Source organism: Lipotes vexillifer, unplaced genomic scaffold, assembly GCF_000442215.2.
Source record: "Lipotes vexillifer unplaced genomic scaffold, Lipotes_vexillifer_v1.1 scaffold584, whole genome shotgun sequence".
NCBI lineage: Eukaryota > Metazoa > Chordata > Mammalia > Artiodactyla > Lipotidae > Lipotes > Lipotes vexillifer.
In genome coordinates this window covers 2,404,248-2,416,119 of record NW_006783036.1, presented here as the reverse complement: position 1 = coordinate 2,416,119, position 11,872 = coordinate 2,404,248, and the positions used below count along the sequence as shown (strand labels likewise).

The window sequence follows — 11,872 nt, the reverse complement described above, 5'->3', positions numbered from 1 at the left end:
ACCCGTGTCCCCTGCATCGGCAGGCGGACTCTCAACCACTGCGCCACCAGGGAAGCCCCCCCCACCATGCGTTTACGTATGGTCTGCGGCGCCACCGGCCAGAAGAGTGGGCAGTCGCACCAGACGTTATGGCCGGCACAGCCTGAACCCTCACTCCGGGGCCCTGGCAGACAGCGTGCGCCTCGGCTCTGCCGCAGGGGCGCCCACGGCGGGTGCTAGCAGGAGAGACACCAACAGCTGACCAAGAGGGAGAGGAGGCCCGGTAGGGAGGGCAGTTAGGGGCAAAGTGAGGGAGGCTCAGCTGGGGAGCGGGGGTGGGCTTCGTCCCCGGCTGGTGGCCTGAGCAGCTGAAGGGGAGCCGCCTTCACCCGCCCTTGGAGGGAAGACACGGGGAGAGAGGCAGGTCTGCGGGGAGAGACAGGAGATCGGGTTTGAACAAGTCTGCCTTTTGGACATTCAGCTGGAGCCATCAAGCAGGTGTCTGGACACGGGGGTCCGGATTTCTGGAAAGCAGCCTGGCTGCAGGTATACCTGCGTCCTCGGCTCCCAGTGCAGAGTGACACTCAACAGATGCTGGGCTGAGTGAGAAACGATGGAAGGCCACGGTTACCACAGAGCTCGGTGCCAGCCCACAACTGTAATACTGGGGGAGCCGAGCAAAGGGGGGCCCCGTGGCACATGAGACAAAGGGGAAGCTATCGCGGGATGCAGCTATGCTTTCTACACCAAGAAGCGTGCGAGGCCACCTCTGTGCCAGGCGCAGTGCTCCTCTGGGGTGGGGCCTGCTGCTCTCGCAGGGGCTCAGCGGCCGAGTGGGGATGGTCACCTGGGCCAGTGTTGGCTTCCCTGTGCCCCAGCTAGGGTCCTCTGCGGTCACAAGGGCTTGGGCACCAGCCTGGCCCTGCGGCTGGGAGGATCCCAGCCTGCAACACTGTGGACCTTAGCTGGTGGCACAGAAAGGCCGGGGGCGCAGAGGTGCCACCTGGTATGGTGGCAGGTCGCTGATGGGCACAGTTTCCAGGCAGATGTGGCACCTCCCCAGGTGGCATCTGCGTCAGAGAGACACGGGCCCCTGAGGGTGTCCAGTCCCAGCTCAGACGGCCTGATCGCTCAGTACCTGCTTGCTGCCTTCCTGTGCCGGCTGCCAGTTGTTGTTGAGTAGTTTCGGTGCCACCGGCCGCTTGGGGCAGAGCGCGGAGGCCTTCCTCCTGGGCCTGGCCGGAGCCTGCTTCTCAGCTGCCCTACAGGACGGAAGGGGCAGGGGCGCCTCTGCTGAGAACCCAGCCACCTCAGGGCTTGTCGGCCTACTCCGGGGAGCTTTCCTTTTCCTCTCCTGTCTCAGCCTGAAGCCTCTGGGCTCCGGAGCCGTGGGCCCACCCCTGCCCAGTGACTCGAGGTTCAGGTCAGACGTCACCCCCACGTCACACACGCACGAGGGGACAGAGGGGTGGAGTCCGAAGCCCTCAGGGCAGGTACTTCCAATGGCAGGTGTCGCCCTACGCACGCGCCCTGGAACCTCACAGCGAGCGAGCTCAGCCCGCTCCCCCCACGCTGTGTGCCACGTGACCCTCCGGGGCTTAACACCACAGCCTTGGCATCAACTGCAAAGCAGCCACAGACCCTCCTTCCACCCTGCCGTGATGCCACTAATCGCCTCCTTTTGGGGGAAAATATCAGAAAGGAGCAAGGTGCGGGTTCCCAGAGGGACTGGCACTGTTCCCGGGAACCAGCCACCCAGCCGCGTGCCCCACGGGAACCCAGCAGGGCGCCTACCTCTGTTCTTGGAAGTAGGGGTGCTGCAGGGCCTGGTGGGCAGTGATTCTCTCATCGGGATCATAGGCCACCATTGCGTGCAGGAGGGAGAGGCATTGCGGGGACAAACTGGCTGTCAATAGAGGTATTCCTGATCCCTTTTTAAAAGTAAAATCAAAACTCATAGCTCTCGACCTGTATTGAAAGCCCAATGATAATAAACGATCACGCCGTCATTTAGAGCACGTGGCCGGTCCAGCATCACGACCCTACAGGGACCTGCACTGAAGGTAACAGCTTACAATCTAAAAAGGGCAGGGAGCAGGGGGGCATAAAGCCCATAGAATACAAGATCCTCCTGGAAACCGTGGACTTTGGGTGAGAATGACGTGTCAGCACAGGTTTGATGATAGCAGACATGCCACCCCAGGGCCGGTGCTGGTGGCCGGGAGGCTGTGCACTGTGTGGGGCCGGGCGGTAGACGGGAAATCTTTGTACCTTCCGCTCAGTTCTTCTGTGAACCTAAAACCGCTCTAAAAAAATTAAGTTTGTTTTTTTAAAAAGGGTGGGAGGTCGTGAAATCTGTTACGCTGTTAAGTGTAAGAAAACTTTTTCTTGAGAAGACTAATACCACATTCCCACCAGAAAAGAATGAAACAAAGTTTTAAAAAAGAAAAAGAAGTGGTGGCACAGTGGTTGAGAGTCCGCCTGCCGATGCAGGGGACGCGGGTTCATGCCCCGGTCTGGGAAGATCCCACATGCCGCGGAGCGGCTGGGCCTCTGAGCCATGGCCGCTGAGCCTGTGCGTCCAGAGCCTGTGCTCCCGCAACGGGAGAGGCCACAACAGTGAGAGAGGCCCGCGTACCGGGAAAAAAAAAAAGAAAAAAGAAAAAGAATCCAGCATGGCTGTCATCTCCTTACCTCCCTAGGGTTCTGGGAGCTGCTGGGTGCTGCCCACACCCCCGAGTCACCCCCGAGGGGTCAGGGTGGCCAAGCTGCCGGGTGGCGGCTCCGCAGGGTCTGTGCGTGCAGACTGTGCTGGGGAGCCTTTCCTACCCAAAGACCTCTGTGGCCTGAGAGAACATTCCCGGGACAAAACCCGCATGCCAGGCTCGTGGGACTTTGAAGAGGCCCCTGGGGGCGACAGAGGCAGGGTGGGTCCGCGGTGGTGGGGCGGCCTGGGGGCTGCACTTACTGTTTGAACTTGGTGACGGTCTTCCCAGTAGGTGTGCCAATGATGTCGTGGATCCTCGAGATCTGGTCCAGTTCGTTGGCTCCGGGGAAGAGGGGCTGCAGGCTGGGCGGGCGGCCAGGGCTGTGGTCAGGGTGGCGGCCTCCCAGAAGAGGGACCTCCAGCCCCCCCGCCCATGCTTGGGCCTTCCTCCTCCTACTGTCCCTACGGGTCGGTGTCTTTCTAAGGCACAGGGCCACACTCCCGTATCTGCACAGCAGGTACCTCTGCCGGCTAAGAGATGAAAGCCCCCAGAGCCTCCTTACGGCCCGGGGAGTTTAATTGACAAAAATTCAGGCTGGGTCAGGTCGGGCTGTGTAGACAAATGAGGTCCAAGGAGCGTTTTGGTTTTGGAGCAGTCACGGATTTGGGAATTGTGGATAAAAGATTTTAGACCCATACACATTACAGGCCACAAAGAAGAGTTTAAAAACGTAGCTCTGGGCTTCCCTGGTGGCGCAGTGGTTGAGAGTCTGCCTGCCGATGCGGGGGACGCGGGTTCGTGCCCCGGTCTGGGAAGATCCCACATGCTGCGGAGTGGCTGAGCCCGTGAGCCATGGCCGCTGAGCCTGCGCGTCCGGAGCCTGTGCTCCGCAACGGGAGAGGCCACAGTGGTGAGAGGCCCGTGTACCGCAAAAAAAAAAAAAAAAAACTGTAGCTCTGACGGTAAGATGACTTCTATTCAGGGAAAACGGCAGGAGCTCAGGCCGCAGGGGAGAATAGAAAACGCAGAGGAGCTGGACGGCTCTGAGGTGGGGCAGGCCGGGCACAGAGTGCAGTCAGCGAGGCTCAGCGTGGGCTGCCCAACGCCCTGAGTGGATGCCGCCGGCACCAGCGCCTCTGACATCCCTCCAAACTGACTCAGGGATTTTAGCACAGGAGAAAAGATCATTTGTTGGTACTTTAGTATCAGTGAAATCACCACTCTCCTTTCCAAAAATAACAGTCACTTATCAATAGGAATGATCTAGAATCAGAAGGTGTGTCCCGAAGGGCCCAAACGTCTGTATTTATCAAGGGGTCAGTTGAGCAGGCGGGACTGGATGACCCGGGTCCTGCCTACGCTGGGCTGTACCATCCTGACGTGCGTCACCCCGAGGTTAAGTCCGCCCACCCGTCCTGCATGACCCGCTACGAGCAGGTGCCGCCCCACCTCCTCCCGGGGCTTCTACCACCCAGTGCCCCCGCCGCCGGTGGACGGGACAGGCCCTCCTCCCTTCCCGGGCCTCTGCCCTGGCCCTGCTGCGCCCAGCGGTAAAGCCCAAAGGCTGGGGGAGGGGAGGACGGTTAGGGCTGGGGCTTCCTGGACTCCATCCAGCTCGCCCTCACTCCCGGGGCCAGAGCACCCCACCCAAGCGACTGCACTCTGAGGGTAGACTGGGGGGCACCGCTCGCACCCCGCCCCCATGGCAGGCCCCACGAGGTGGCAGGAAGCACGCCTCGACTCTGTTCCTTCATTTGGCTTCATCAATCCTATGGCTGATGAGGCCAAATGGAGAGGCCCACCGACCCAGGGCCGGGGCGGGCCAGTGGGAAAGAAGTAACTGATAATGTTCTTTCCTCCATACCCAGAAAGCAAGGAAAAGTGATTGACACATTTCCTGTCGAGTTAAAAAACCACCATGACACCAGAAGGACTGTAAACGCGGCACCGTAGAGGGAGGGACTGGCACGAAGCCACTGGATGGCCGAGCCCCGCGTGGACCGGCCTCAGGACCCTGACACAGCCCCCCTAGCCCAGCAGCAGCTGCAACTCTGGCACCACCTGGCCATCTCATAGAGCACGCAGCCCGCACTCCACAGGTCCATCTTGTAGGTATAGAAGCCATCAGTGAGGAGACACTCTGGGGCCCGGTACCAGCGGGTGGAGATGTATTCCGTGTACGGCTGCTTAGAATAGATACTCCGGCAGGACCCAAAGTCCCCTAATTTCAGGACATCCTGCTGCAAGGGGGGAGAGAAACAGGGACAAATAACATCTCATCAAGCAGCGATTGTAATACAAACCATTTCAAATATTTATGCACCAACGGGAAAATTCCCAGCATCTAAACTAGCTTGTGGAACATAAAGTACTGGCTCTATAAGCTCCTGAAATAGCCTGTAGCAGGTGAGGAAGCCGTGTTTCTCTTCAGTGGAACACATTTACGAATATTCTGGCTATGTTTAACAGACATTTCAAAATGTCTACAGGTTTTGGAAATTTTTAAGTCGCAGTGTAAGTCTACAGATGAACTATACACCCTGGTCACATGCCCTGTTATGCCTCAAACTCCCCACCACGTCCAGTGCTTCTGGCAGCTTGGTTCCCATTCGGGGGAGGCTGGGGGCCTGGCCTACACCACATGGGATCCTTGAAGGAAGTCAGACAGCCCAGGGAAACAGGTTTCAAGGTGTTTCTTCCATCTTCTCTACCTCTCACATTCAAGTAATAAAATTCATGCTGTCAATAAATTTGAAGCCTCTGGCACCTACAGCTAGAGCAAACATTAAACAGCAGTTCTCTTAGCCAGATTATCAAGAAACCTACCCTGACAGCCTTTTACCTCTGTTCCCGTTCCCCAATACATTCAACAAAAATTACAAGGCATATTAAAAGGCAAGAAAAAACAGTCTGAAGAGACAAAGCATACATCAAAACCAGACTCAGATATGGCACAGGTTTTAGAATTTTAGAATTCCCAGACAGGAAATTTATAATAACTATGATTAATTTGTTAAGGGCTCTAATGGAAAAAGAAGACAGCATGCAAGTTCAGAAGGGAAACGTAAGCAGAGAGATGGAAACCCTAAGAAAACATCAAAAGGAAACACTAGAAATAAAAAACACTGTCACAGGGACTTCCCTGGTGGCACAGCGGTTAAGAATCCGCCTGCCAGTGCAGGGGACATGGGTTCAAGCCCTGGTCCAGGAAGATGCCGTGGAGCAACTAAGCCCGTGAGCCACAACTGCTGAGCCCACGTGCCTACAGCCCGTGCTCCGCAACAAGAGAAGCCACCGCAATGAGAAGCCTGCGCACCGCAACGAAGAGTAGCCCCCGCTCGCCACAACTGGAAAAAGCTGGCATGCAGCAACAAAGACCCAACGCAGCAAAAAATTAAAAAAATTAAAAACAAACAAACAAAAAACACTGTAACAAAAATTTTAAAAGACTTTGATAGACTCAACACAGCCAAGGAAAGAATCAGCGAGCTTGAAGATATGCCAATAGAAACTTCCCAAACCGAAATGCAAAGCAATAGAGGAATGTCAAAAACAAAACCGAACATCCAAGAACTGTGGGACGATTTCAAAAGGCGCGGCACACACACTACAACGTGGATGAACCTCGACATAACAATGCTGAGTGAAAGCCAGACCAAGAAAGAGTATATGCTATGTAATTCCATTTGTAGAACGTTCTAGCTCATCTTTGCCTGGGGACAAGGGACAGGGGGCAAGGATTACCAAAGGGCAAGAGGAGGCTTTCAGGGGTTTTGGATTTGCTTGTGAAGTTGACTGGGATGATGGATCCATGGGTGTACACATATGCCCAAACTGAGCAAACTGTACACAGGCATAGTTTAAGGGCTTTCAAGTGAGACATATCAGAGCTCAAATCCTGCCTCTTCCACTTTTATATTTAGAGTGCTTAGAATGATAATTTAAATGGAGTTTATTTTTGTATATAGTATAAGAAGGGTGCCTTTTTCCAGATGTACAGTTATGTTGATGGCATTTATTAAATTAACCATTTTTTCCCAAACTGGAAGGAAAAAACCAAACATGTTATAACAAACATGGTATCCATTGGGATTGAAAACATATCCAGGGAAAAGTTTTTATATTCTACCTTTCTTCTGATATCAATTTTTCATATAAAAGTTCTTACCTTTATTAATATATTTTCTGGTTTTACATCTCTGTGAAATATTCCATTTCTGCATTCAATATAAAAGGAAGGATAGAATTAATTGTACCTCATTCATTCAAATTCTTTTATACTATATTCTTAATGAATGGTACTACATTTTATTAATTTGAAAGCTGCCAAGTCTCCAAGTGCCTACCTGTGCATGTGATCAAGGGATTTACACAACTGGTACATATAGTGCATAATTTTTTTTTCTGATAATGGGTGTCTTCTCCCTGTGCAATCAAGGAAATAGCCAAATATGGTTACCAATGATCCGTATCCCCTTTTTTGAAACGAAAGATGGAATCCATTTTTATTTAGCAATGTGTGAAAATCTAACTTCCTCAGTGAAAAATAACCTGGAGTAGTTCTAGGAAATATGGAGTCTATCTATAAAATATGCCATTAAAAATTCTACATACTGGCACGATTTCATTTAAAATCACAGAGCGCCAGGCCTTCTGATTGCAGTCAGAACAGTGCTGAGCGGATCACCGCAAGGGCAGCTCGGTATGGAGGTCCTAACACAGCCTCGGGTGGGCCTCCAGGGCAACCTCCTTCACGCTGATTATGAGCTCAAATCCAGGGTTTTCCTCGGCTTCCTGGCTACATGGAGATCTCCGTCTTTAAGGGGATGGATCACGTTTTCTTAACCCAAGAAGACCAATGGCTGCTCTCACTTGCACAGCCACACATTCCTCTCTCACAGAAGGAAGCAGTCACTGGGCGCGGCTGACAGCCCTGCAGCAGCCTGTAATCTACACCTTCTCCCCTCCTGCAGCTTTCAGGACGCTCCAAAACTCTTAACACTACACTCCAGCATCAGAGCTGCCCTTGTTCTCAAAGGTGTCACATTTTACTTGATTTTAATATCAGAGGTATGTGTTTTTAAGCCATTAGGTTTTAAATCTGCAAAATATCCACTCTCACCTAACAACTCAGAAAACCACTTTCCCCTCCCTCCGTGAGCACATATCCCACTAGACATTTTTCATCCAAGGCTTGCAATTTCTGTCGAAAAATTAATGTATTCTTTTTCTCGCATAACAAGACTCTTTATGTTAATAATAGAAAGTAATTTAAATTACAAAGCGTCTAAGTGCAATGAATGTTTTCCATGGCATACTATAATCTTTTTATGCTGTTTCACGTAATTTATCATCAGTTTTCCAGAACTTAAATTGAAAGAATTAAAACTAAGACTTTGTCAGCTTCCCCCCACTTGAGGAATTTTATCAAATTATTATCTATATAAAGGTGAAAAGAAAGTAAAATTTTTATTCTCTGTCACACTCAAGGCTGGACGAACCTTCGTGAGGCTCGGCCCTCATTGGGCAGGGGGTCTCGCTGCCCACTGACTAGCCCGGCTCTCCAGACCCCCCTTGGCAGACTCCCTCCCAGCACAGGGCTCTCAGGACCCAGGAGCACCCGAGTCCCCGGGGGCTTGTGAAGATACAGAATGCCCCATCATCAGCCCCGGCACTCCTGGTTCAGTAGGTCTGTGGCGGGGCCCCAGAAGCTGCCTTTCCAGCAAGTTCTCAGAATGGGCCGCCAGGCCTGGTCCCTCCCCTTGGGAACTGCGCCCCATCACATCCTGCTTGTTTATAGAAGGCTCCAGCCACATTCACTCGGGGACGTTTCTGCGCGCCCCCAAAGCTCTCCTGCTGCATGCTGTACTCACGGTGCTCTGTTCCTAGAAGCACCCTTCCCAGCCATGTCCAAACGTCCACATCTTATAGCATACAACTGCCATTACAGTCATCTGAACTTGAACTCAGAAAAGGTGGACTCTTTTAGGAAAAGTCTAATCCATCCAATCTTCATAAGCACCTAGGCAGCTTTTAAAAAGTAGATTCCAAGGCCCAAACCTAGACCCAGTGAATCACAAATCCAGGCAGGTGGCCAGGAATCTGCATTTTCGGCTGCCTTCAGTCCTCAGTGGCGGAGGACTCTTTGGATGGCTGCCCTTCCTTTCCTCCTGGGCCTCCCCTGCTCCCCCCATTCACAGCCGTGGGGCAAGGCCACGACTCCCTCCCCTGTCCTCCGTGAGAGCGCCTGCCTGCACACGGGGGCTCCAGGCGGACAGAGGTGCCCTCGTGAGCCATGTGGGCCACTGGTCTGAACCATCGGAGTCCACACACTTGACAAGGAGGGGACTGACCGCTGACTTTCACACTATTTTCCCAAAACAAGATCCTAACTCGCCAGGCCCAAGACTGCATCTGGTTCCCACAAGATGCTTGCTCACAAACATCTTGAAACAAATACATATAGTACAATCAATAAACCACTCTGAAGTTCCTGGTATGACCCTTTACTGAATGCCAGCAGACTGCAAACAGTATTTCTCTCTTTTGGCTCTCCCGACCAAATTAATTTTCCCAAGTTAATTTTTACCCAATATTCTCATTAAGAAGGTACTAAAAAATGTCATATACAATACCAGCAATGTAAAAAATCTGAAGTGAACACAGTGATTAACTATGGCGTTGGCTGTCAGTACTAACATAAGGAAGAGGGCCTCCAAGTGTAGCCAGCACTGTAATAGAATATCCAGCACACTGCCTTCTCACAAAAGGCCCTGTACCCAGGCCTGCACCTGGCTTTCCTGGTCAGGCTTGGGGGTGCATTCTGGGTCCACCATGGCACAGCCAAATGCCCACAGTGTACACCTGGGCCCAGAGGCTATGCCCTGTGGCACCGTGTGAGCACGTGTTTGCCATCGGTGTTTTCCAAAGGAGAGCCTTGCCTGATGGCACACTGTTCTGAGAGTAGTTACAGGGTAGCAGGTGGGGTGTCAGGCTCAGCATGGAGCTGGAGCCATCACCAGCACCCCTCTCTCAACAAGACAAAATTCCAAGAGGGGTCCTCCCAGTTCTGCTCTTTGAAGCTGGCTCGTCTCAAGCAAGTGCTCTAAGTTCTTGGAAGTTCAATTGCCTCACCTCTATAATGGAGTTGAGCTCACAGAAATGGGAAGAGCAAATGCAGGAACACAGAGCAAGCACACTATAAAGGCATAATGATGATGATGGTAATGACAGCAGCTGACCCTGATTGAAGGCTACGCAAGCCAGCACTGCTCCAAACACCTCACAACAACCCTAAGAGTCAGACACTATGATTATCCCCATTTGATAGACAAGGACTAAGTCTCAAAGAGCCTAGCCAGGACCGACCATCATGAAATGCACACGGCACTGGGCATGCTCTACCCAGTGTGTTGATGTGGGACATCCAAGCTGCGTCAACACAGCCAAACTGGAACGGCCCTTCCCAGAAGCACCAGCATTAAAAGTAACAGGATGGGCTTCCCTGGTGGCACAGCGGTTAAGAATCCACCTGCCAGTGCAGGGGACACGGGTTCGAGCCCTGGTCCGGGAAGATCTCACGTGCCGCGGAGCAACTAAGCCCATGAACCACAACTACTGAGCCTGCACATTGCAACTACTGAAGCCCGCACGCCTAGAGCTCATGCTCCGCAATAAGAGAAGCCACCGCCATGAGAAGCCCGCCCACTGCAGCGAAGAGCAGCCCCCGCTCGCCTCAACTAGAGAAAGCCCGCACGCAGCAATGAAGACCCAACGCAGCCAAAAATAAATAAATAAAATAAATTTATTTAAAAAAAAAAAAAAGAGAGAAAGGAAATAAATGAGCACTCTGTAATACAGGGAACTTCATAAGAATGCAAACAGAAGGAGGTTCCCTCTCAGAGGGATTATCTGAGCAGGGAGCCCTGCCTCATTCTGAAGCATAGAGTAGAATGTCGAGCAGCAGCAGAGCCAGGAAAGATGCTAGAAGGGGACAGGCTTGAGGAAGGGCTGAGCTGCCGCCGCCCTCTGCGCCCTCCTCACCACATCACCCAGCCGGCCTGAACGCCTCATGGCTTTGCTCGTTTGCAGCTGAGTTCTGAGCAGACAAGACTGCCAGAAAAACACCTCCCATGAGCACTGTACGTTTACAGCCCAGTACCGTATACTTAGATGAAACTACTGCACAAATGATTTTGAGAACTAAAACAAATATATGGGAACTACAAGCTCTAAAAGACCTTAGATTAGCTTTGAAATTATTCCACGTACCTCGTATTAGTTCATAAATATTCATGTCCATAAGTTCACATATTAGTGCAAGAGAACCAGATTTTCTGTCACTGAAGAAGAAAGCAGGTTTTTAAAATGTTTTTTTTCCTTGTCTTCATCAGAAAAAATAATCAAATATTTAATTCATTTGTAAACACTTCTGATAAACACAAAGCACTCCTACATCAGACAAAGACCAAAGCGTAATGATTGAAACAGAAGTTTTGACTTTTAATCAACGTTTCAGGCAAAAATAATTTGAAATAATAGTAAAACTCTACTTCAGGCAAAAATTCTAAAAGCCCCTCCCCACAATTTTTAAAGAGAAGAGTGTCTTGCAAATCGAAAAGTCAACTATCAGCAGAAAGAAGAGACGAGGTTTGAGCAGATGTAGAAGCAAAACAAAGAAGTAGGATTTGCTTCATGCTCTGTGGCTGCAAATTTAGTGTTAATTTACCTAAATTACTTTCATGTGATTGGGATACACCACAGTGCAGGGAGCAAAACCGAAACTCCAGCCGAGGCAAAAAGGAGGAAGATGAGTCACATCACACCCCCGCAGTGTCACCCCCGGACCCTGCTCCAGGCGCCTCTGGTGGGGCTGGAAGGGGTCCCCGCTGTCACTCAGGACTGTCAGGAGGCCCACGTGCAACCGTGTACAGAAGTACTTTGCAAAGTGCACATAAAGCACCCTCAGCACAGGCAGTGCTGTGACCGTCACACGCAGACTGTGGTCTCTGGATCTGGTCCCAGCTAATGGCCCAGAGCACGCGGGCCAGGACACCACACAGCCATGACAAGACATTGCATTTTGAGTTTAGAACTGTTCAGCCTCCTGATTAAAATCTCCTGCATTGGGCTTCCCTGGTGGCGCAGTGCTTGAGAGTCCGCCTGCCGATGCAGGAGACGCGGGT

The 11,872-nt window shown here is 51.7% G+C and overlaps 1 protein-coding gene across 1 annotated transcript in view; it reads right to left on the bottom strand.

Annotated features, from left to right (window-relative positions):
- MOK (MOK protein kinase) overlaps positions 1-11,872 on the bottom strand; it is a 66,593-nt gene that overhangs the window by 3,962 nt on the left and 50,759 nt on the right. Inside the window, exons 4-10 of the mRNA XM_007455657.1 lie at positions 10,959-11,029; positions 7,034-7,112; positions 6,856-6,904; positions 4,749-4,927; positions 2,948-3,049; positions 1,774-1,947; positions 1,118-1,241 (exon numbers count right to left, since the gene is read on the bottom strand). Coding sequence (XP_007455719.1) covers positions 1,118-1,241; positions 1,774-1,947; positions 2,948-3,049; positions 4,749-4,927; positions 6,856-6,904; positions 7,034-7,112; positions 10,959-11,029 — 778 coding nt within the window. The remainder of the gene's footprint in view (positions 1-1,117; positions 1,242-1,773; positions 1,948-2,947; positions 3,050-4,748; positions 4,928-6,855; positions 6,905-7,033; positions 7,113-10,958; positions 11,030-11,872) is intronic.